The sequence below is a fragment of the Littorina saxatilis genome, linkage group LG12, assembly GCF_037325665.1.
Source record: "Littorina saxatilis isolate snail1 linkage group LG12, US_GU_Lsax_2.0, whole genome shotgun sequence".
Classification (NCBI taxonomy): Eukaryota; Metazoa; Mollusca; class Gastropoda; order Littorinimorpha; family Littorinidae; genus Littorina; species Littorina saxatilis.
In genome coordinates this window covers 74,675,090-74,696,226 of record NC_090256.1, presented here as the reverse complement: position 1 = coordinate 74,696,226, position 21,137 = coordinate 74,675,090, and the positions used below count along the sequence as shown (strand labels likewise).

Here is a 21,137-nt window from a genome sequence, read left to right as displayed (position 1 = left end):
TGTGTATGCAGACCTGTTTACCCTCCCGGATTGTCCGGAATTATTACGGATTTGGGGTATAAATTCCGGCATTACGGAATACTTCCAAAAATTCCGGAAATTCCGGTCGAGAGAACCTTTTTCGTGCGTGAAAATTCGAAGTCGAAATTGTGGTAGTCACCAGGACTGTGATTTCAAGGCTGACCGAAACAGCCTTTTCTGCGCATGTGCACAGCAAGGTATTTGTCGGATTCCGCGGATTTGAGATCGACATTGGTCCGAAGGGTAATATAGGGCCGATCTCTGTGGGTACGAAATGCCAACCATTCATTTTGGTGATCAACTTGAGATCAGTGCAACAACAAAGCTAGTCGTTACGAGTCACGTCGCGGCACCTGTCCCGAGGTTAGACGCAGCATTAGTTTGAACAAAATGCAGTTCACAAATGAACATGGAAACAAACAAAAACACGAAATTATGTTTGGCAAAACATGAGCCTGCTTCGCATCGAGTTTATTTGACCTAGGTCCTTCCACAGAATCTCTCAGACCTGCGAACCGATCTCTCACTACGGTCAGTCGCGCCGGAGACATATATGCAGGTCTATGGTCGCGCTCATCAGTTTCTTGGCTGTTGCCGAAATTCAAGTCTTTCTGAGACTAAAACTGATCTCCATTAATATTTCTCCAATATAGCAAAGATCACAGTTCTTTGAATCGAAAAACGTACAACATAATGTTCAAATGAAATAAACGAATCGGTCCTCTAAAATTAAAGGTAGCTTCTGGAGAGAGTTATCATGACTGGTTTTAAAGCAGGATGTCTGATGTGACAGAATGTAAGGTGGTTTTGTTCACATGCATCTTCAAGTGACTGTAAATAGTCCAAGGGCGGAGGGGTGGGGGTGGGGGGATGTTACAGGGGTTCCGGACCCCCCCCCCCTGCTGTCAAAAAAGCAAAAAAAACAAAACAAAAATTCAGTCTGTGGGAAAAAAAACTAAAGACATTTTCTGTCTGTGAAATTGTTGTTGTTGTCTGGAGCAGATATCAATGAAGATAAATTGCCATTATTTAATACTAACTTTAAAAGAAATAATGAGTGGCTGTTGACACCAATTTATCATGTTTAAAATGAAGGATAAGCTACAAATTGTTAATAAAATAGCTAAAATTCTTCAGCCAGACCCCCCCAACCCCTGGACCCAGGTTGTACCCCCCCCCCCTCTAGCTCTCTTGCTCCGCCCCTGAATACTGTGTTGTTGTTTTTTAGATAAAGTAAACTTGTCTTAGTTAACTTGCATATTATATATATATATCAGGTTTCGTGTGTTTGTGTGTGTGTGTCATCGAGCTTCTGTGTGTGTAGTACAATACTGTTAAACATGGTTATCAATTTTGTACTTGTTTTGCATGGTAGCGCGCGAATAAACGTGTCGTTTAATCGTTTTCGAGCTGGTTTATGGTTGATAAAAAAGATTACTCAAAGATGCCTCAAATTACGGAAAAGTACCAGCTGCATTCCTGATTTTCATTTGGGGGGGTAAACAGGTCTGTGTATGTGTGTGTGCGTGCATGCATTCGGCGTGCTTGTGTGTGTGTGTGTGTGTGTGTTTCTGTGTCTGTGTAAGAGAGAGAGAGAGAGAGAGAGAGAGAGAGAGAGAGAGAGAGAGAGAGAGAATGTGTTTGTGCGTGTGCGTGAGTTGTGTGTAGGGCCTATGTTTGTGTGTGTGTGTGTGTGTGTGTGTGTGTGTGTGTGTGTGTGTGTGCGTGTGTGTGTGTGACTTGGGGTGTGTATGTGTGTGAATGTGTGTGTGTGTGTGTGTGAGAGAGAGAGAGAGAGAGAGAGAGAGAGAGAGAGAGAGAGAGAGAGAGAGAGAGACAAGACAAGACAAGACAAGACAAAATCTTTATTATCGAGGGTAATAGATAAGCAAGAATATTGCTTTTTTACATCCAGCCCTCGCCCTAATATACGGTCAACAAGAACAGAAAACAATATAATCAAAGAACTATCACATCAAACTTAATACATTATAACTGTATATACAGATACAAATTTAAAAATAAATTGTCATACTGCATTTTAAGTAAAATGTCCAATGATAAAAAGTGTCAAGTTTTAACATAACTTAATTTATGATCTGCCTATTATTATAATTTTGTTTAACATGCACATACATTTTAAATGAATTGATGAACCATTCAGCACATGTTTAGTTGCATTATGTGCGACATATAATTTTTTTTGAAGCTGTCTGTGTTTGTTTTATGCTTAAGAAAAATAGGCAGTGAGTTCCATAGGACCGCACCTGAATAAAGAAGGCTTGATTTGTAGCAGTTTTCCTATTTATGAAGATTGTGTATTTGTTGACCCGGCGGAAAACCGTGAGAGTTGTAGATAAGAAACAAACAACGTCTTTTGTTTAGTTCTGCAGATCTGTTGGCTCGTGCGTGCAATTGTTATTCACTCACTTTTATGTCTAGGCCCCTAGTTTTTTTCTAGAGAGAGAGAGAGAGAGAGAGCGGATTTGACCTTCGCTGGGGGTATGCAGTGCCTTGGCATTGCACTTCTAATTAATTTGTATATAATTATTAAAAACAAGTACCCTACCTTCACTTGTACTTTGATTCCAGGTCCAGGGAGTGAAGGAGACGTTCTATGGCTATGACGAAGACGACAACGACATCTCAGTTGACTCAGAGACCTCCGTGTCCTCTGTGTCGGTCAGCACAATATCGGAGGAGGATGCGTGTGACGAGGTGAGCGTTAAGACAGTCCGGCGTTTGCCTCAGAGGGGAATCAGTGCATTTTTTTTCTCAAGAAAGTTGGTTGGAGTGCCTTGGCAAATGAACATAATGAGCTTGCTGCGATCAACTATTGATGATTAAAGACGCTTGTTCGTATCAATGCTTGGTCTCTCGGGTGTCAATGCTTGGTCTCTCGGGTGTCAATGCTTGGTCTCTCGGGTGTCAATGCTTGGTCTCTCGGGTGTCAATGCTTGGTCTCTCGGGTGTCAATGCTTGGTCTCTCGGGTGTCAATGCTTGGTCTCTCGGGTGTCAATGCTTGGTCTCTCGGGTGTCAATGCTTGGTCTCTCGGGTGTCAATGCTTGGTCTCTCGGGTGTCAATGCTTGGTCTCTCGGGTGTCAATGCTTGGTCTCTCGGGTGTCAATGCTTGGTCTCTCGGGTGTCAATGCTTGGTCTCTCGGGTGTCAATGCTTGGTCTCTCGGGTGTCAATGCTTGGTCTCTCGGGTGTCAATGCTTGGTCTCTCGAGTGTGAGGAGGTTGGTTCCGCGTTACTCTCACTTACTACCGCAACACGGTGGCCCAGTGGTAAGGCGTCCGCCCAGTGAGCGGGAGGTCGTGGGTTCGAACCCCGGCCGGGTCATACCTAAGACTTTAAAATTGGCAATCTAGTGGCTGCTCCGCCTGGCGTCTGGCATTATGGGGTTAGTGCTAGGACTGGTTGGTCCGGTGTCAGAATAATGTGACTGGGTGAGACATGAAGCCTGTGCTGCGACTTCTGTCTTGTGTGTGGCGCACGTTAAATGTCAAAGCAGCACCGCCCTGATAAGGCCCTTCGTGGTCGGCTGGGCGTTAAGCAAACAAACAAACAAACTGTCACTTACTAACTCTTGTTGCACATGAAATAAATTTGTAGCGCTTTCTTTCCTTTGTTTTGAAGGTGCCAGGATAGAACGGTTTCGTATAACTCTCATTTACTTCTTCTTCTTCTTCTGCGTTCGTTGGCTGAAACTCCCACGTACACTCGTGTTATTTGCACGAGTGGAATTTTACGTGTATGACCGTTTTTTACCCCGCCATTTAGGCAGCCATACGCCGTTTTCGGAGGAAGCATGCTGGGTATTTTCGTGTTTCTATAACCCCGGCACCGAACTCTGACATGGATGACAGGATCTTTTTCGTGCGTACTTGGTCTTGTGCATGCGTGTACACACGGGAGTGTTCGGACACCGAGGAGAGTCGGCACACAAAGTTGACTCTGAGAAATAAATCTCTCGCCGAACGTGGGGACGAACTCACACTCTCACTTACTCATACGTATGCATTTAGAGAGCTTACGTCCCTTTGTTTATCACATCTTGTTCTTTTGTAATTGCACAGCTGAGCCGAGAGGAACTTGAGCGCAGCCACAGACAGATGATGCGGGAACACCTGCAGTTGGAGCGATCCCACGCCTTGCTGCAGACACACACTGGGGCCTCCCACGATCCCTACAGGGAGCTGCAGGTAAGGGGACGTCACTCGTGTTAACAGACGAACTCAGGAAAAATAACTCTGTCGGGTTTGTATGGGTTGTGAAAGAGTGAATACCCTTGCTGCAAGAGACGATTTTATCCTACATACGTGAGAGACACACCCGTGAGATAATACTCGTTCAAATCACACGTGTGTATAAATTATCATGTAAATGAGGTCATGTCAAGCAAGTCTGGCAGGGACCTGTTTTCCCACTGCGTATGATGCCAAAGTCACCGAGACAAACGTCATTATAGAAACAAAAATTGCGCTCGCTAATTACCCTCGATGAATCGTCAGAACTAACACGTCACGCCACACTTTCAGAGTGACGTTTCTTTGCTTTGACGTAATAGATTGCACGAGGCTTTAGAAGAGATCGAAGTTCCAAAACAAGCGTCTTCAATTTAGCTGCCTCGACTGCAGGACATTTTCAGTAAAATACACCTAAGTACAGTATGTAGGATAAACAGAATACTACATGGCTTGCTGTTTCGTACCAGATTTACACTCGTTGCTTTTTAAAATAGTGAACAGCTCGCTTTCGCTCGCAGTTCAATATTTAAAAAACAAACCTCGTGTAAATCTGGTACGACACAGCAAGCCATGTAGTATTTTCTATGTGAAGGAAACACGGTTCCACGTGTTTCCGACAGACCCATCGCTAGTGATTGGCCCCTCCAATATTTGTACGAGGTTTTGCAAGTAAAGGTCACTCTCCCACAACCCATACAAACCCAACGGAGTTATTTTCGGAAGTCGTCTATTGAGGCAAACGTTCCACACTTTCACGTTTTTCAGACACATCCTTCGCTAGTGACTGGCCTATAATTTCACGTGGGGAAGTTTGTCTCAATAAAGCAAGAATATTCCCATACATCGCAACTTATACGTTTATTGTTGGTGATCTTCATGTACACTTTCAGCACAATCAGATGTATTCTACGCTACGCTAAGCGATTCAGTCGCTGCACGGGATAGCAGCCAAAAAGAATATGAGGGATTTCCCCAAGGACAATAATATGTACCAAAATACAAAATACAAAATTGTGCACATTTACCCAGGATTTCAACTTGTCCAATTTTTCTGACACGTTTTGTACATTTACTCAGGATTTCAACTTGTCCAATGTTTCAGACACGTTTTGTACAATTACTCAGGATTTCAACTTGTCCAATGTTTCAGACACGTTTTGTACAATTACTCAGGATTTCAACTTTCCCAATGTTTCAGACACGCAGCCAGCTGCAGGCCGACCTCTTCTCGGCCCAGTGCCGCGTGGAGCTGCTGGAGAAGGAAATCCGGTCTCTCCAGAGCAGCGCCAAGCGGAGAAGATCCAGCGCAGCAGAGGGAGCTGATGTCAATATGGATGTCAGGGCCTTGCTGAGAGAGAGAGAAGAGCTGTTGGCTGCAAGGACCAGTCTCCAGCTAAAGGTGAAAAAGTCATGTTGTACAGAGATTACCTTGACCTTGGTAGTGACCCTGAAATGACATTGAACTTGTTTTTTCCCCATTGCGGCGTGAAAAAAGGTTAAATCACAGGTAATGAAACATTCCAGGAGATGACCCCCGCTTACAATGACCTTGAATCTGTCAGTAACACGACAAAGCAATGGGATTCACAACAAAGAAGGTTGCCCCAAGATTAAAGAGACACTTTCTTGAGGTTGTTGGTCAGTCTGCAATGGAAATGCACACGTCCACTTCTGACGCAACACACACACACGCACACACACACACACACACACACACACACACACACACACACACACACACACACACACACACACACACACACACTTGCACACACACACTTGCACACAAACACACACACACACACACACGCACACACACACACACACACACACGTCCGCGCGCACACACCTCTTTTCTATCTCAAACGACACCTGCACCGATTAAACTTGAGTTATCTTCTTATTTCATCTCAGCTGGAGCATACGGACGAAGAGTGCACGCGCCTGAAACAAGAACTGCGCATGGCGGAAGAGAGGGCTGACGACCTCGAGTTCCGCATCCTTGAACTAGAGGAGCACCACCATGACAACGACTCTGACCAAGACAGCCAACATTCCCAAGACGACGATGACCTTGACCGCGAGATACGTGACTTTGAAAAAGCTCGTCACCATGACGACTCGGAGAAGGTCAGCAGCATGCGGTGTAAAACTAAACTGTTCAGTTTGTTCTCCTCCCTCTATAATAATATTGACACAGTTATGGCGGCTCTGACCTTCATCTTTCTTGTCTGGCCTGCATGGTAAATGAGGCTTTAAAGGCTGGTTCATGTCTTTTCCTTACAGAGAAAAAATGGAGTTTTTTTCTGTAGATTTCTGAGGTCTTTTTGCAAACCAACATTCCATTGTTGTCTAAAAGTGTGATACTTGCAAAAGAGACGATTGATGTACTTTTGTCCTGAGAATTCATACTTATTGTGCAAACCAGTAACAGTAGCAATGTTTTGCATGAGCTTGTCTCAATAAATAGAAATGTAACACTTTAACTGAAGTAGTCCAGATATAATGCAAAACGTTTACTGGTGATAAACAAATATATATTTGTTATTCTAGTCATTACCTGTGATATCATCGAATTTTGTACGTGCCCAAAGTTATTTGAAAAATGTTCGTCATTTCTCTATATTTTGAGTTGAGTGTTTGTTCCGTTCGTGTTCATTTCGGATGATTTTGAACGCATGAGTGGAGTAGCTTCTGATTTTGCCGTGGTGAATGTTATGCGCCACGTAGAGTGTAATGAGGCTATGAGCATTTTCATATGGAAGGCTAGGGTTGTCTCAGCATATTTGCAGGTGTATACATCCGTGTGTGTGTGTGTGTGTGTGTGTGTGTGTGTGTGTGTGTGTGTGTGTGTGCAATTCTTCTTTTTTTGTCCACAAGATCAGTTGGTGTGCATGTGATATGTACGGTGTTTGTGTGTTTCTCTTCTGTTCCATGTGATCAGGCTAGTTGTCGGGAGGTGAAGGGGCGGAGGTAGGGGGACTGGAGGAGGCGGGATAACACAGAATCTCTCATTGAATAAGTGCACGCGGGCCTCTGCCTTGAAATGTCTTTCATGTTTAACACACTATGTATCCCTTTTCCTATTTCTCCGTTATCCTTTTTTTGCCAGGAGATCGGATAGCTTACCTCAAATTATCATTCAAATTGTTTGCATACAAAATTCAACAGCTGTCGTCTGATTAAAGGTAGGCCCTACACTGCCCCTTCCTTCACGTAAATACGATCAGGTTGAACACCAAAAATGTGTTCAGACCGCTTTATATGGTGTTCGGGCATAATTAGAGTGTCCACACACCTTCATCCAATGCAGAGTAGGGGGGGGGGAGTAATTTTACAACTGACACCTATATCAATTTGCGAAATCAATTTAAAGCAAAACATCCCCGGCTGTTGATTTGAGGTGTGTGTCAAAGTGGAACACTCTACATTTGAACACACTTTCTGTAACCAGTTTAGAACACAGTGTGACATAGTACATAGTTCTACTAGAAAAAAGTGGCACATGGTAAAACTATTGTGTCCTTTTTGCAAAGACTACTAGAACTATGTACTACTAGATGAATACCCGGCTTCGCCGGGTGGATCGCGAGACAGAGTATGCAGCGTGGCGGTTCGCCGGCTTAGAGCACGTGTTGAAAATTGTCATCGACCAGTTTGAATGACTCGCAAGAGAGTACAATGCGGTGGTGGTTGGTAAGCCATGTTGTTGCTGAAAGAAAAAATGGCACAGTGTTGAATCAGAAAGTGATTTGATCTTTTTTAAAACAGACACAGAAACACCGGTAAAGCTCCTGACTATTAATGGTTGCAATGAATATTTACGATGGGAGGGGTAGTATTAGTGGCAATATTTTGAAGATAGGAGGGATTTTGTACACGAATTGCAATACTTAAATGTACTACCTGTGCAGAAAAGCGCTTCTTAGATTCGTTTTTGTTGTGTGGCGGAAGTGAAAGAAGTGAAGAAGTAGAGCCGAAAAAAAGGTGTTTAGTTTCGTAATTCGTATCGCGAAACAGAGTATTCACCGCGGTTCACCGCGCCGCGCTTAGAGCACGTGTTGAACATTTTCATCGACCAGTTTGTGCCCGGGGTCCACCTGAATACACCTACCAAATTTGAAGCAGATCCATCGAGAACTTTGGCCGTGCATCGCGAACACACACACACACACACACCCACACCCACACCCACACAGAAGCCGTATATAGATATAGATAGATGTCACACTGTGTTCTAAACTGGAAACAGAAAGTGTGTTTAAAAGTTGAACACTTCAGCTCAAGAGAGAAGGCTGCTCTAACCCTGCGTAAAAGCCTGTTCGAACTGTGTTGGTTTGTATCACCGTCTACACGAGAAGATAGGTATCTTTACATGCCTTTCTGATCGTTGGAATGGTGCTATTTTCATCATCAGGTGATAAAATGTTGTTTTCATGTGATTCACGTGTGTCTACGTGTCTGTGTTGGAACGGAAAAAGTTTTTTTTTTAACCTATCACATTTCTTGTACGATTGAAGTTCTGCATGTTAAGCATGATCACCTTTGCATGAAGATGTGTTTACGATTAAAATTCGCTGATCGGCATGATTTTTGTCTGTTTTGTGTGTCATAACTTGCATGAATTGATGTTTGGTAGATGAGAATGCGTGAACGCCCACTTCCTTCTCCCTCTCTCTCTCTCTCTGTTTTTGTTGTTTTTGTTACACGTGTGTTGATATGTGACAGTTACTGTTGTAAGGTTTTTTTTTATACGCATGCAGATGTGAGAGCATGTTCGTGTGTGCATGTGTATCTGTGGTGTGCGTTGTGTTGTATGTTGAGTGTGATTACAGCGGGGATTTTACAACATTGTTATTCAAGTTGTGTTGGGTAACCTTGCTTGCAACACTCAGTGACACAATCACACCTTGAAACACAATGATAACGCTTTACTTGCCTGAGGGGGGGGGGGGGGGGGGGGGCACCGGCCTGCATGTGTGACAATGCCAATAGCTGCTCAAGTTTTCCGTGCTGATTTTCGGGTGAACGAAAAATAACCCCCCCCCCCCCCAAAAAAAAAAAAAAAAAAAAAACTATTCGAAGTTGCCGCGCAACTGCGTTGTCTCAGCTCAGTTTATCTTGCGTTTTGCCCAACATGCAGAGCCATGCCACCGTGACGCAGGACAATGATTTAGGCCTACTACTGTCAATCAAACAAAGCCATGCCACGCAGGACAATGATTTAGGCCTACTACTGTCAATGAACAAGGCAAGGCTCCCGCTTGAAAGCCGACTTTATCCCCAACAGTCTCTCTCCTCTCCCTCTCTTTAGCTTTGCCTGGCAATCGCTTGAAAGGCAAGCCACTCCGTTAAAGCAAAGAATGGAGAAAAAGAAACTGAATTAGGCCTATATGCACGCCGTCTTCCTTTCCTTCTCTGTTTTACTCTTCATATCTATATTACCCGTCATAAAAAAAATAGGTAGATACGTTTAAGTTTAAATTCAATCTGTTTGCTGAATTTCGTAGGGGAATGGGTGGCCTTCAAGTCTTATAACTGGTTTTCCAATAATCCGCCTCAACACAAAGATCTGCACTTAAACTCATCTGCCTAATTTCTTTTATGACGGGTAGTATTGGAAACGTGAGAGTATCAGCAAAAGTAACGATCAGCCGAAACAAAAGACTTATCGCCATTCAGTTTCCACCTGAGAACTGGATGAGATATGCCTCCAAGCTAAATGCAACAGTTCATCAATGCAAATCAGGTTCGTGCAGAAGCCTATCATAATAGAACTTCTAGTATGATGGACATCTGGTTCGTGACATCTTTAAGCGCCGAGTTATCTACCTTGCCAAGAAAGATGTTAACTCGGATTAACTAATAATAGAGTTGAGCTCAAATGTAAATGCATAGATCGTAAAGCCTGCAGCAACAGCATACTGACAGAGGACCCAGGTTGATGAAAATAAAAACAAGTACATTTTTAGGCGTGTTAGTAATCAGTATACATAATTTGTAAAACCAGTGGAAAGACAGCATAGCATGATGCAGTTTTGGAGAGCTGCACCCCCCCCCTCCCCCCAATGTAGTCTTGCTCTATCTTTCACACACACAAATACACACACACACGCACGCACGGACACACACACACCAGGGGCGGAGCAGTTAAGCCAGAGGGGGGGGGGGTTACAACCTGGGGTCCAGGGGTTGACCCCTTGTGGGGTACAGGGGCAAGGCCCCGTTGGGGGGTCTGGGGGGCTTCGCCCCCCTGAAGCCGAAGAGTTTTAGCTATTTTATGAACAATTTATGGCTTATCCTTGATTTTAAACATGATCAACTGGTGTCAGCAGCCCCTCATTATTTTTTTTAAAGTTAATATTAAATCTTTGGGGGGGGGGGAACAACCGGGGGGTGGGGGTGGGTTCCGGAACCCCTGTAACCCACCCCACACACCCCAAATGCGCCCCTGCACACACACGCAAATCCGTCTAAACGACGGCCCTGTTGTGTTGAAATGAAGTAACGTAATGAACATGTACTACACACTCACGGGTTATGAGATATACAGCCACAAAGGCTACCCCTCCTTCCCCCGCCGTCTTTCAATCGTATACGTATCAACAGCGGAAGGTGCGTTTACTGCGAAGTATAATCCATTACCACTTCAACATGTGAGCCTCCGTCAGGAAATGAAGGCGTTCAATCTGTCATAGAGATTAATTATATTTGTATTCACTGCACCTGATTCATTGAGGCCCTCGATCCTATGTCATGACAGCATGATTGTGCAACATCTTGATTTATGCAGGAAGAGCCTTCTTAATGTCGAAAGTGAAAAGCAGCTGCATAATTATGTTTAACGTTGAGTCACTTTTGGCGACGAGGCAGGCTCCGAGTATCTATATATATATACGACTAGTGTCTGTCTGTCTGTCTGTCTGTCTGTCTGTTCGCGATGCACGGCCAAAGTTCTCGGTGGATCTTTTTCAAATTTGGACACCGTATTCAGCTACACCCCGGACACAACCTCATCGATGAGATATTTCAACACGTGCTCTCAGCGCGCAGCGCTGTGCCGATTTTTTGTTGTTGTTGTTGTTGTTGTCGGGATCCACTATCAGTAACTCTTCCTTATCTTCTCCAGTGTTTTCAGCCGCGATTATCTCCCTTCCTCCGTGTGGCGTCAATCCATATTCCCGTTACTACGTTACTATTTTTAGAAGGTCACTGCACGTTACTATTTTTAGAAGGTCTCCAGTGTTTTGCGCGTTTATCTCCTTTCCTTCGTGCGCCGGCGAAGCCGGCGTACACCCGGCAAAGCCGGGTTCCAGGCGCAGCCTGGTATTCGGCTCTACTTCTTCCCGGCGAAGCCGGTACCCGGCGAAGCGGGTAATCATCTAGTATAATATGAGTGCAGTTACTTCGGACAAGTCGGTTGAATGACGAGTTTTGCTGCTCAATCCCAGTGCAACGAGAGACTTAAAGATATGATGCCTACTAAAGGTTACCGAGTGCAGTTTGTGGTGGCGTGAGGCGTCGGTATCGCTTGCGAAGAAAAAGAAGGATGGGTGGTGTTTGATTGAGGGTTTTAGTGCTAATTGGTAGTGGGAGAGGTTGTACGTGTACGTGTGTGTGTGTGCGTGCGTGAGTGTCTATAAAAACTGAAATATATAATTATGAACACAATGCAAGTCAGGTCAAGTATTCAAAACTCAATAAGCAAAGTGCTTGAAAGATAGACGTACATACAGCTGGCAATTTGAACTGTTTCGAGGCACAGTACGTCGGGTCACCGTCTTAGCTGGGTCTGTCCAGGCTTTTACACTGAATTAGACCATCCCTCCCCTGGGACATATACCAAACATCAATTGCCTGGTTGCTTCCAGTGGTGAGTGACAATTGTTTTGTCAATCAAGTTGATTTCGCCGATTGTACGTTACGAAATTAATTTATACACAATTCTTACCCCGCACAGAAAGCAGCTACATAAGAAGTTGATTTGTTGGTATGTACCCAAGTGGGTGGATGTTCTGATTCTATGTAACAGCATGGCCAGATCTGTGATGGTAAACCGAACTGTTTTCACTGGAAGGACTGCGCCTTCAATGCAGGCTTGGGCTCAATCCTGCGTGCTTACACAAGTTCAGATATAGCATGAATGCCCAAAGAACTATTGTTAAACTCTACGCAAAGCTAGTTCACCACGAATTCGTCAAGGAAAGGAACATTTTTGTATATTCAATGCCCCATCTCCACCCCACTAATTCATTTTGAGAAAAAAGAAAACAAAACAACTTTTTGTAGCCTACTTGGTAATAACTTACGATCCAAAACGCTTTACCTTGCATTCTTCCCCTCTCTGTCAGAGATTTGCCTACATTCTTTCTTTCTGTCTCTATTCATGATATCGTAATCCAGTTCTTGCCTAAACAAAAGTATAACGAAGTATCATTGTATTGTATTGCTTCAAATTCCGAGTCTTTTAATTGACAGTTGTGGCGAAACGAGAGACGGAGTTGTATAGTCATGGACCCCCTGCACCTCCATAAATTGATTTTGTATTAGGCGTCTGTCGATGGTTCAAAATGTTCAGCGTTGATTATAAGATCAGTTGAGTTCAGAAACTCCAACTGTAGAGCTCACATGACACTCTCTTATTGCGTATGCCGGGGATTTTTGCGGCCTGTCCTCAGTCGTGACTGAGAAAGTCTGGGAATGTGGATAGACACTGACCTATTTTTCTCGACTTCGAGACGTGGCTGTACTCTGCTACCGTGTGCTCACTGAAATGCACTGGCTTTTTTGTGGAGGAGAAAATGAAACATTTGTAGAGTAACCTATTTTAATTGGGTGTGACTCCATGCAGCTTTGTCCTACTTTCGTTTCACTCGCCCGACAGCACCCCGCCCATTTACCCCCCCCCCCCCCCCCCCCCTCATCAACACACGTTCCCATCCATCAATCTCCAACCTAACAGGCGAAATAAAAGGACTTCTCGAAATTACGGTAGACCGAGAACCATTACACCATCAGCGTGCTTTAGTCACGAAGCGACACACAAACTGTCTTGTTATCTACCATTCTGTCATTTTGCCTGAGGTCACATATTTTGTCGTCTGCTTCAGTGAAAATGTTTACTTCGTTCGCCCCCGAACATAGATCTACTTTCTCTGAGAGTTAGTCTAGATACGTCTCGCAAAAGTGGTCAACAAGTGAGAAAAGTGTGTCAATCGATTGTGGCTGAGTTTAGTTCTCCCAGCTTTCTGAGTGACATAAGCTTAGTCAGTTATTCTCTTCACAAACACACTGTAACCACACTCACGAATCCGCGCGTTTCCCTGCGAGTGCGCGGCATGGTTTACGCCACTTGACACGACAGTGACAGTGCAGTGCAGGATGTACACGCCGTGTGACACTGGAAGGAGAAAATGCCCTGCTTGTATTCGTAGCTTAGCTGCTTAGTTATAAGCTGACCTAGCCTGTTGGATTAGTCGAAAGAAGCGTGTGTTTTCGCTGTGCACATGTCGTCTCGCCAGTGGAGTAAACAGAAGAACAGATTCCGGTAGTGGTAGATTCGGTGTACCTGGCCCGAAAAAGTGAATCAGTGTTGTGAAGTGGCCATGAGACCTTCGCTGTCTCTGTGGGTCAAGTTCGTTCCAGGACCGTGATAACGGACGTGCAGAGAACAAGCCAGAAGGGTATGTAGAACGAATTGTGACGACTTGGTTTTTCACAGTCGACGTAAATAGCGTGAAACAAAGGCGGTGTAGGCGCGTGTCGCTGCTGTGTTGTGAATGTCAGTTTGTGTTTGGGACAGCCATTTAAAATCGTAGCAGACGGCAAGAGCGCAACAGGTAGGCACGCCTTTCATTGATTTTTCAGCTGGAGGCCAGCTGATGTGGTGGAATGTACACACGTTGAACACGCCCGTGTACCTTCTTGCTACATTTGGTACACGTTGCTCTTTCCACACTGTCTACACTCTGTAAATTGCTGGTTTTTTTCCGAATATGTGACGTTCATACTCATATCAATATCATACTCATAGCTCAAATCAAAATTAGATTTTAAATTAATTTCAGTATCTACCACGTTTGATTCCAGCAAAATATCTCATACTCACTGATGTTGTTACCTGATACCACAAACAGAAATGTAGTATGAAAAAAAAGTTACTGGCTTTCAGTTTCACTAAATATTCAGTCTTTTCACAAAGTTTAGCAGGAAACTATTACAATCAACCTGAGAATGGAACTGATAGTGATACTCAGAAATGCATGTGCTCTACAACAGGAAACTTCTAACATAACATATATTGTAGAAAGGTGGCAGAATGAGTCAGTTCAATACACTTGATTTCACTGGCTCTTCAGTTCAATTCACTTGATTTCACTGGCTCTTCAGTTCAATACACTTGATTTCACTGGCTCTTCAGTTCAATACACTTGATCAGGGATGTTGCCACAAATTCCTACCTATAGGACAAATGTCCTGAGCTCTTCGGTATCAATTAATAGGACATTTGACTGCTTTCAGACATTTTAATAGGACATTATAATGTGCAAAACACAAAATCAAGTGCACACACACATATATATATCAGAATATGCACCAACATGCTGTACGTATGTTTTATTACTTTTGTTTCAAACAGCACGTTTCGCCCTGCAGTCCGGACTGACGATCTAACAGCGAACGACAAGAAGAAGAAGTTTCAAACAGGACACACACAAAAAAGAAACAAACAAACTAAAAAGCAATCAAAAACGTCAGCACTCTTACTTTGATTGGCACACAAACTGCATGATTTCCTGACAGCTTTTTGCTTGACAGATTCGACTAAACAGTTTGCCAGTTTCTCAGTGTCAGCCATAAATAGTTAACCTTATTAAAAGACCGGGAATTTCCTGCTGTACCGACACCATCTACAAGTGACGAAACTTTACTTTCCGTGATTGTGGAGGTTTCAGCGGCGACACTCAAAGCAAATTAAAGCAGACGCGAGACTTAGTCAGTTGGAGTTGTCTCCCGTACTCCTTACTTTAGTGTGCTGTAGACGGGTGTACACAGACGGCTCATACCGCAAACGGTTCGGAAAACGCAAGATCTGCACTGCAAAACTTCAGTGCACCTGTACACTAGCGCGTTCGGTCGCCTTTTGAAGATTTCTATCATGAAAGGAAAATTATTCCCCCGAAATCGGCGTATGCTGCCTGAATGGCGGGGTAAAAACGGTCATACACGTAAAAATCCACTCGTGTTAAAAACATGAGTGAACGTGGGAGTCTAAGCCCATGAACAAAGAAGAAGAAGAAAAGGAAAATTATCAAATAACGCCCTGTCCGAAGGAATGGAGTTCTTGTCGGACAATGACCGCGCTCAGTTGAAAATGATAGGACATTTGACCACCATGTGGCTATGCGAATCGGACATTTGAGCCTTTTAATCGTTCTATGTCCGATGTCCGACGCCTAACGACATCCCTGCTTGATTTCACTGGCTCTTCTTTTTAAATGATGTCAGTGCCAGGTTAATTACAATAGTTTTGAGTGTATAAGTTATAACTTTAAAAGTGTACAAAAAAGTATAGTGTATTAGTTACAAATTCATTTTATTGTCACGATTTCCTGCTGTGCATTTTGTGGCTGGAGAATATATAGTCGTTTTTATTATTGAAGACCCAACTTCAGATACTGCTTAGCCACATCTCGATTGGTAGGGTTTAGGGACGAAATAGGATGAAGCTCAATTTAAGTGAGAAAAAGACCATCCATCAGTCCAGCTGTTGGTGTCATAGGATATATCATACTAAGTAGCACTATAGAAATAGGAGATTCGCCAACATGGCTCACCGTTTAGAACAAAGGTTATTTTTTAAGGCCTATCTTTTACAGTTATAGAGAGCTGCATATGCATGAAACAGGCTTTATGACCGTTAACAGTTACGGTTTGCACATTTAGTTATGAAAGGAAAGGCAAATGACTTTGTTTGTGTCCTTGTCCTTGCTAAGCATGAGGTGGATGACACTTCATTTTATATTTTTAGGCCAAGAAAAAAATCAGATGTCCATTTCCCGACCAACTACATTTTCCCCTCCTAACCCTAGACATTTTTTGACGCTTAATAAATAATTATAAATGACAAAACTTGATTTTGCAGACTTTACGAGAAAAGTCTCTTCTCCAACATCCAGGGAACACAGCCCGCATGATTTCCAGTCAGTAAAAAGCCAAATTGGCCTGTGGAAAAAACATGTACAGACCGTTATTTTATCTGCCTTGTCACCAGAAAAACCCCACCACATTTGGCCTGAGAAACATGGAAAATTAAAAAATGTTACATGTGTACAGTTTGCAGCTTCCCTGTTATTGTTAATATCCAACCTTACAATGGCAATTTACTGAGGTGTTTCTTACACCATAAGCTGTCAGGAAAAAAAAGGATACATTTTATCTGAAGTAATTTCACAGTGCAGCAAAACACTGTTTGCTTTTGGAAATTTTTTCACAAGAAGAGAGAGAGCTGAGAAGAATATTGTATTCTGACCTTTCCCACTCCCAGCAACAGAATGCTGCTTATTAAGAAAATGACAAATTAACATTGTTAAAAGTTGTGACAGCTAGTGTAATGCATGTGTCACAATATTATGTAGGAATGAGTCAGGGCAACTTACCTTGATATATATCTTTCAAGGTCAGCGATGACACAACTTTTAAGAGGCTGAAAGTGGTGTATGAAACGTCTGTTGAGGATTTCATACCGGTGTACATTTTGGTTACATGAGACCACTGTGATATATAGGAGTGTGGTAGGTATGAGTAAGTGATACTTGTACACAATTTCCCTTGGGTGAGAGACAGACAGAGACAGAGAGAGTGAGTTTCCATTGCAAAGATACATCCTAACAAAAACGTTCCAACGCTTTCAGCCATCTGTCTCTGTCGGTCCCTCTCTCTCTATCTCTCTCTCTCTCTCTTTCTCTCTCTCTTCCCTTTCCCTCTCTTCCCCTTCCCTCTCTTCCCCTTCCCTCTCTCTCTCGCTCTTCCCCTCCTCTCTCTCTCTCTCTCTCTCTCTCTCTCTCTCTCTCTCTCTCTCTCTCTCTCTCACACACACACATTGTACCTATGGACACAAATATAAGTCATTGACGTACACTGACAACGTATGCCAGCAGGACATTAGTGTGGCCTGAGCACTGATCGGATTGGCACTGCCTTAGTGCTGTGTCCTCTTGACTCTTGGCAAGAACGGCTGTCCCCTACTCTCCTCTGTGCAACGTAGAGTACACTGTATTGGCACTAATCCTCTGATCGACTTGAAGGCTTAGGCCAACTTTGGTCAAGGGATGAAAACATTCTTCAGGGGATGATTCACGTGCTTGGTTTACATGCTGTGTTTGTCAACTGCAGTAGGGCAGATAGTTTCTAGCGAGACAGTTTTGTTTGGTCGTGAAAATGAAGGTTTGTGGACCCCAAAAAATACGAGTCAGGGTATAAGTGGTATAAGGGCATGGTCAAAGAGAATAAGAGTCTGGGTATAGGCTTGTTGACAAAGAGAATAAGAGTCTGGGTATTGGCTTGTTGACAAAGAGAAGAAGAGTCTGGGTAAAGGCTTGTTGACAAAGAGAAGAAGAGTCTGGATAAAGGCTTGTTGACAAAGAGAAGAAGAGTCTGGGTAAAGGCTTGTTGACAAAGAGAATAAGAGTCTGGGTAGATAAATGGTCTCTCAGGTGTTATGTAATGTGGATGGCCAGTCACCTGCGAGTCAGGGACTGAGGTTCTGAATGCTCATGTTTAGAAATCAGATCGGATTTCTTTTTGAAACGAAAGTGTAACCTGCATGGACAAAAATGGCAAGGAGTATACATGTATACATCTCCCGGAGTTTTGTATTCAGCGAAAATTTGGTTGAAATCAATAATTTGTGCTGCATGGTAACATTGACACTGGTTTGCTCTGAGAGTTTTACGTTGTTTTTACAACTGGAACCCAAACACTGGCGCACCTATACGCACGCACGCTCTCTCTATGTCTGCGACTCTCTCTCTCTCTCTCTCTCTCTCTCTCTCTCTCTCTCTCTCTCTCTCTCTCTCTCTCTCTCTCTCTCTCTCTCTCTCTCTCTCTCTCTCTCGATGTATGCATACTTTCTTGAGAAAAACAATATTATCGGTGGCCATGGTATGAAGTAATGGACATTATGTTGGAATTTAATATATGAAGCAACAACTACACAGTAGAACGTTCAGAAACGCACAGTGCACTGCATGGGCATACAGTGCACCCATGGGTATTGAAGAGACTTGTTTGCATGAAGATTTGCTGGGATAAAGGCTGCACGTGTAAGCTCACATCCGCTCATAAGGCAAGGGCCTTCTGTCGGCTGTGCATGTTTGCTTTCCCACGTTGTTCCGAAAAGGTGTTGGTCTGTATACGATCGAACGTTGTCTGTAAATTGCGGTCAACCTCCAACATTCGATGACTATCTTCCATATTGTTTTACTTTTGACACTGTGCGTGTTTCTTTTTTCTCTGCCTCTGCTTCTATTTCTCTTTCTTAACGCGTTTGCCTCAGATGTTCTCTTTTATTGTTGTTGTTGTTGTTGTTGTTGTTGTTGTTGTTTAGATTTCACGACATTACATTTCTGTCGCAATTTCAAACTTTTCAGTTGGCTTTTTCTTCTACTGTACATTCGGCCCCTCCCCCGTCTCTCATTCCCTGTATCTCGATTAGTTACCCGCTATTTTATTTGACTCTCTCTCTCTCTCCCTCTCTCTCTCCCTCTCTCTAATGTCTTAGTTCATGTTAAAACAGTTGTATTTGAATTTGCAGAGAGATCGTCATGTTATTGAATGTATGTTCACCCCCATCATAAGGGGCAATGGCCTGTATGATTAAATAAACAATCCAATTTCTCTCTTGCCCCCTCTCTTTCTCTCTTACTCTCTCTCTCTCTCTCTCTCTCTTGCCCCCTCTCTCTCTCTCTCCCCCCCTCTCTCTCTCTCTCTTTCTGTAATCCCCCTTCTATGAATGCGTCTAGCTTTGTCTTTGCCAAGTTGTCTGCGTTAGCTTTTCTGCAAAACCCGTCGATCAGCCCTCGTCCTTTCAACTCGCTCCCCTCCCATTCCTATTTCACTGTTTGTCACACCAAGCGTGTTGTCCTCCACACAGTTCGTATGTGTGTCTTTTTTTAAGTGGCCTCTTTTTTTAGGTCAACACCGGCAACTGTTGGACCATCATTAGGGATGCGATCAGAGGGCGCCACATTATGAGGAGGGTAAACTCCAACACAATGGAGTTTTTGCCTCTGTGCGTGTGGGAAATTCTACGAAAGCTGCCATAAAACTGTGTAAATGGTGCGGTCTCGGCGACAAAAAGGGCAACGTTGCAGCGTGCTTTTAAATCTGGTGACCCTTTTAGACAAGGGCTCAAATGAGTGAAGAGTGCCGCTGCTACTGGTGTTAGCGGTTGCATTGTTCCTGTCACGTTCACAAAGTGCAGAAAATCTCAACGCTGGTCAAGTTCTGTGTCTTCTGTTGGAACTGTAATTTATACGCAGAAAGAAAGCAGATTTGTTGGTGGTATGTGCATAATTTTTGTTTTTGTTTTATGTCAATAAGTCATTGGTGTTTTGTGTAGGTGTTCACATTTAAAGGGATAAAACCTTTAGGGTAGAAGGCCATCAAATCGTTTCCAAAGTTATACCATAAGATTCGGTTTTGCAAATAATGCTACTGCGGAATAGGTCAGTTTTCGCTTTGCAAAAGCAAGAGTTTTGAAAGCTCAATTAACTGTCGTAAAACGGTCAGATCAATAGTGTCATTTATAAATACTTTTTATCGCATAACTTATTCCAATCAGTGTTGTTATCTCGCGGCGTTAAGCACTATAAGCTCCTCATGTAACCACTATTATGGACTGAGTGCAGAACGCCGATTATTTAAAAAAAAAATGATTTGGAAACTCTACTGTCTTGCTCGGCAATTCACACAAACACAGTCCCAGTGTCACGCATTCACATTTTATTTTGACGCAGAGCTGGGCACAACGTAGTAGCCTGTCGCACACCGTTATAGTGTGCTTGTCGCACGTGCAGTCATTTTCTGCAACTATTATGGGCAGAATATACCTGCGCAGTTTCAGCGGCACAGACGACGCACGGCCTATTATTTATGCCGCGATAGGGATTATGACGAGTACTTGGCCTGTTTTCCTTTCATGCAACGCAGGGGCGGATTAGGGAGGTGGTTACAGGGGTTCCGGACCCCCCCCCCCCCCCCCCCCTCGGCTGTAAAATAAACAAGTCGCGTAAGGCGAAAATACAATATTTAGTCAAGTAGCTGTCGAACTCACAGAATGAAACTGAACGCAATGCCATTTTACTCGTAGCATCGTCAGGCCACCGCTCATGGCAAAGGCAGTGAAATTGACAAGAAGAGCGGGGTAGTAGTTGCGCTAAGAAGGATAGCACGCTTTTCTGTACCTCTCTTTGTTTTAACTTTCTGAGCGTGTTTTTAATCCAAACATATCATATCTATATGTTTTTGGAATCAGGAACCGACAAGGAATAAGGTGAAAGTGTTTTTAAATTGATTTGGACAATTTAATTTTGATAATAATTTTTATATATTTAATTTTCAGAGCTTGTTTTTAATCCGAATGTAACATATTTATATGTTTTTGGAATCAGCAAATGATGGAGAATAAGATAAACGTAAATTTGGATCGTTTTATAAATTTTTATTTTTTTGTACAATTTTCCGATTTTTAATGACCAAAGTCATTAATTAATTTTTAAGCCACCAAGCTGAAATGCAATACCGAAGTCCGGGCTTCGTCGAAGATTACTTGACCAAAATTTCAACCAATTTGGTTGAA

The 21,137-nt window shown here is 43.3% G+C and overlaps 1 protein-coding gene across 1 annotated transcript in view; it reads left to right on the top strand.

Annotated features, from left to right (window-relative positions):
* The window catches only part of LOC138983199 (putative leucine-rich repeat-containing protein DDB_G0290503), an 87,559-nt gene that overhangs the window by 23,790 nt on the left and 42,632 nt on the right, over positions 1–21,137 (top strand). The window contains exons 7-10 of the mRNA XM_070356610.1: positions 2,614–2,739; positions 4,106–4,231; positions 5,475–5,675; positions 6,191–6,406. Of these exons, the coding sequence (XP_070212711.1) occupies positions 2,614–2,739; positions 4,106–4,231; positions 5,475–5,675; positions 6,191–6,406 (669 nt within the window). The remainder of the gene's footprint in view (positions 1–2,613; positions 2,740–4,105; positions 4,232–5,474; positions 5,676–6,190; positions 6,407–21,137) is intronic.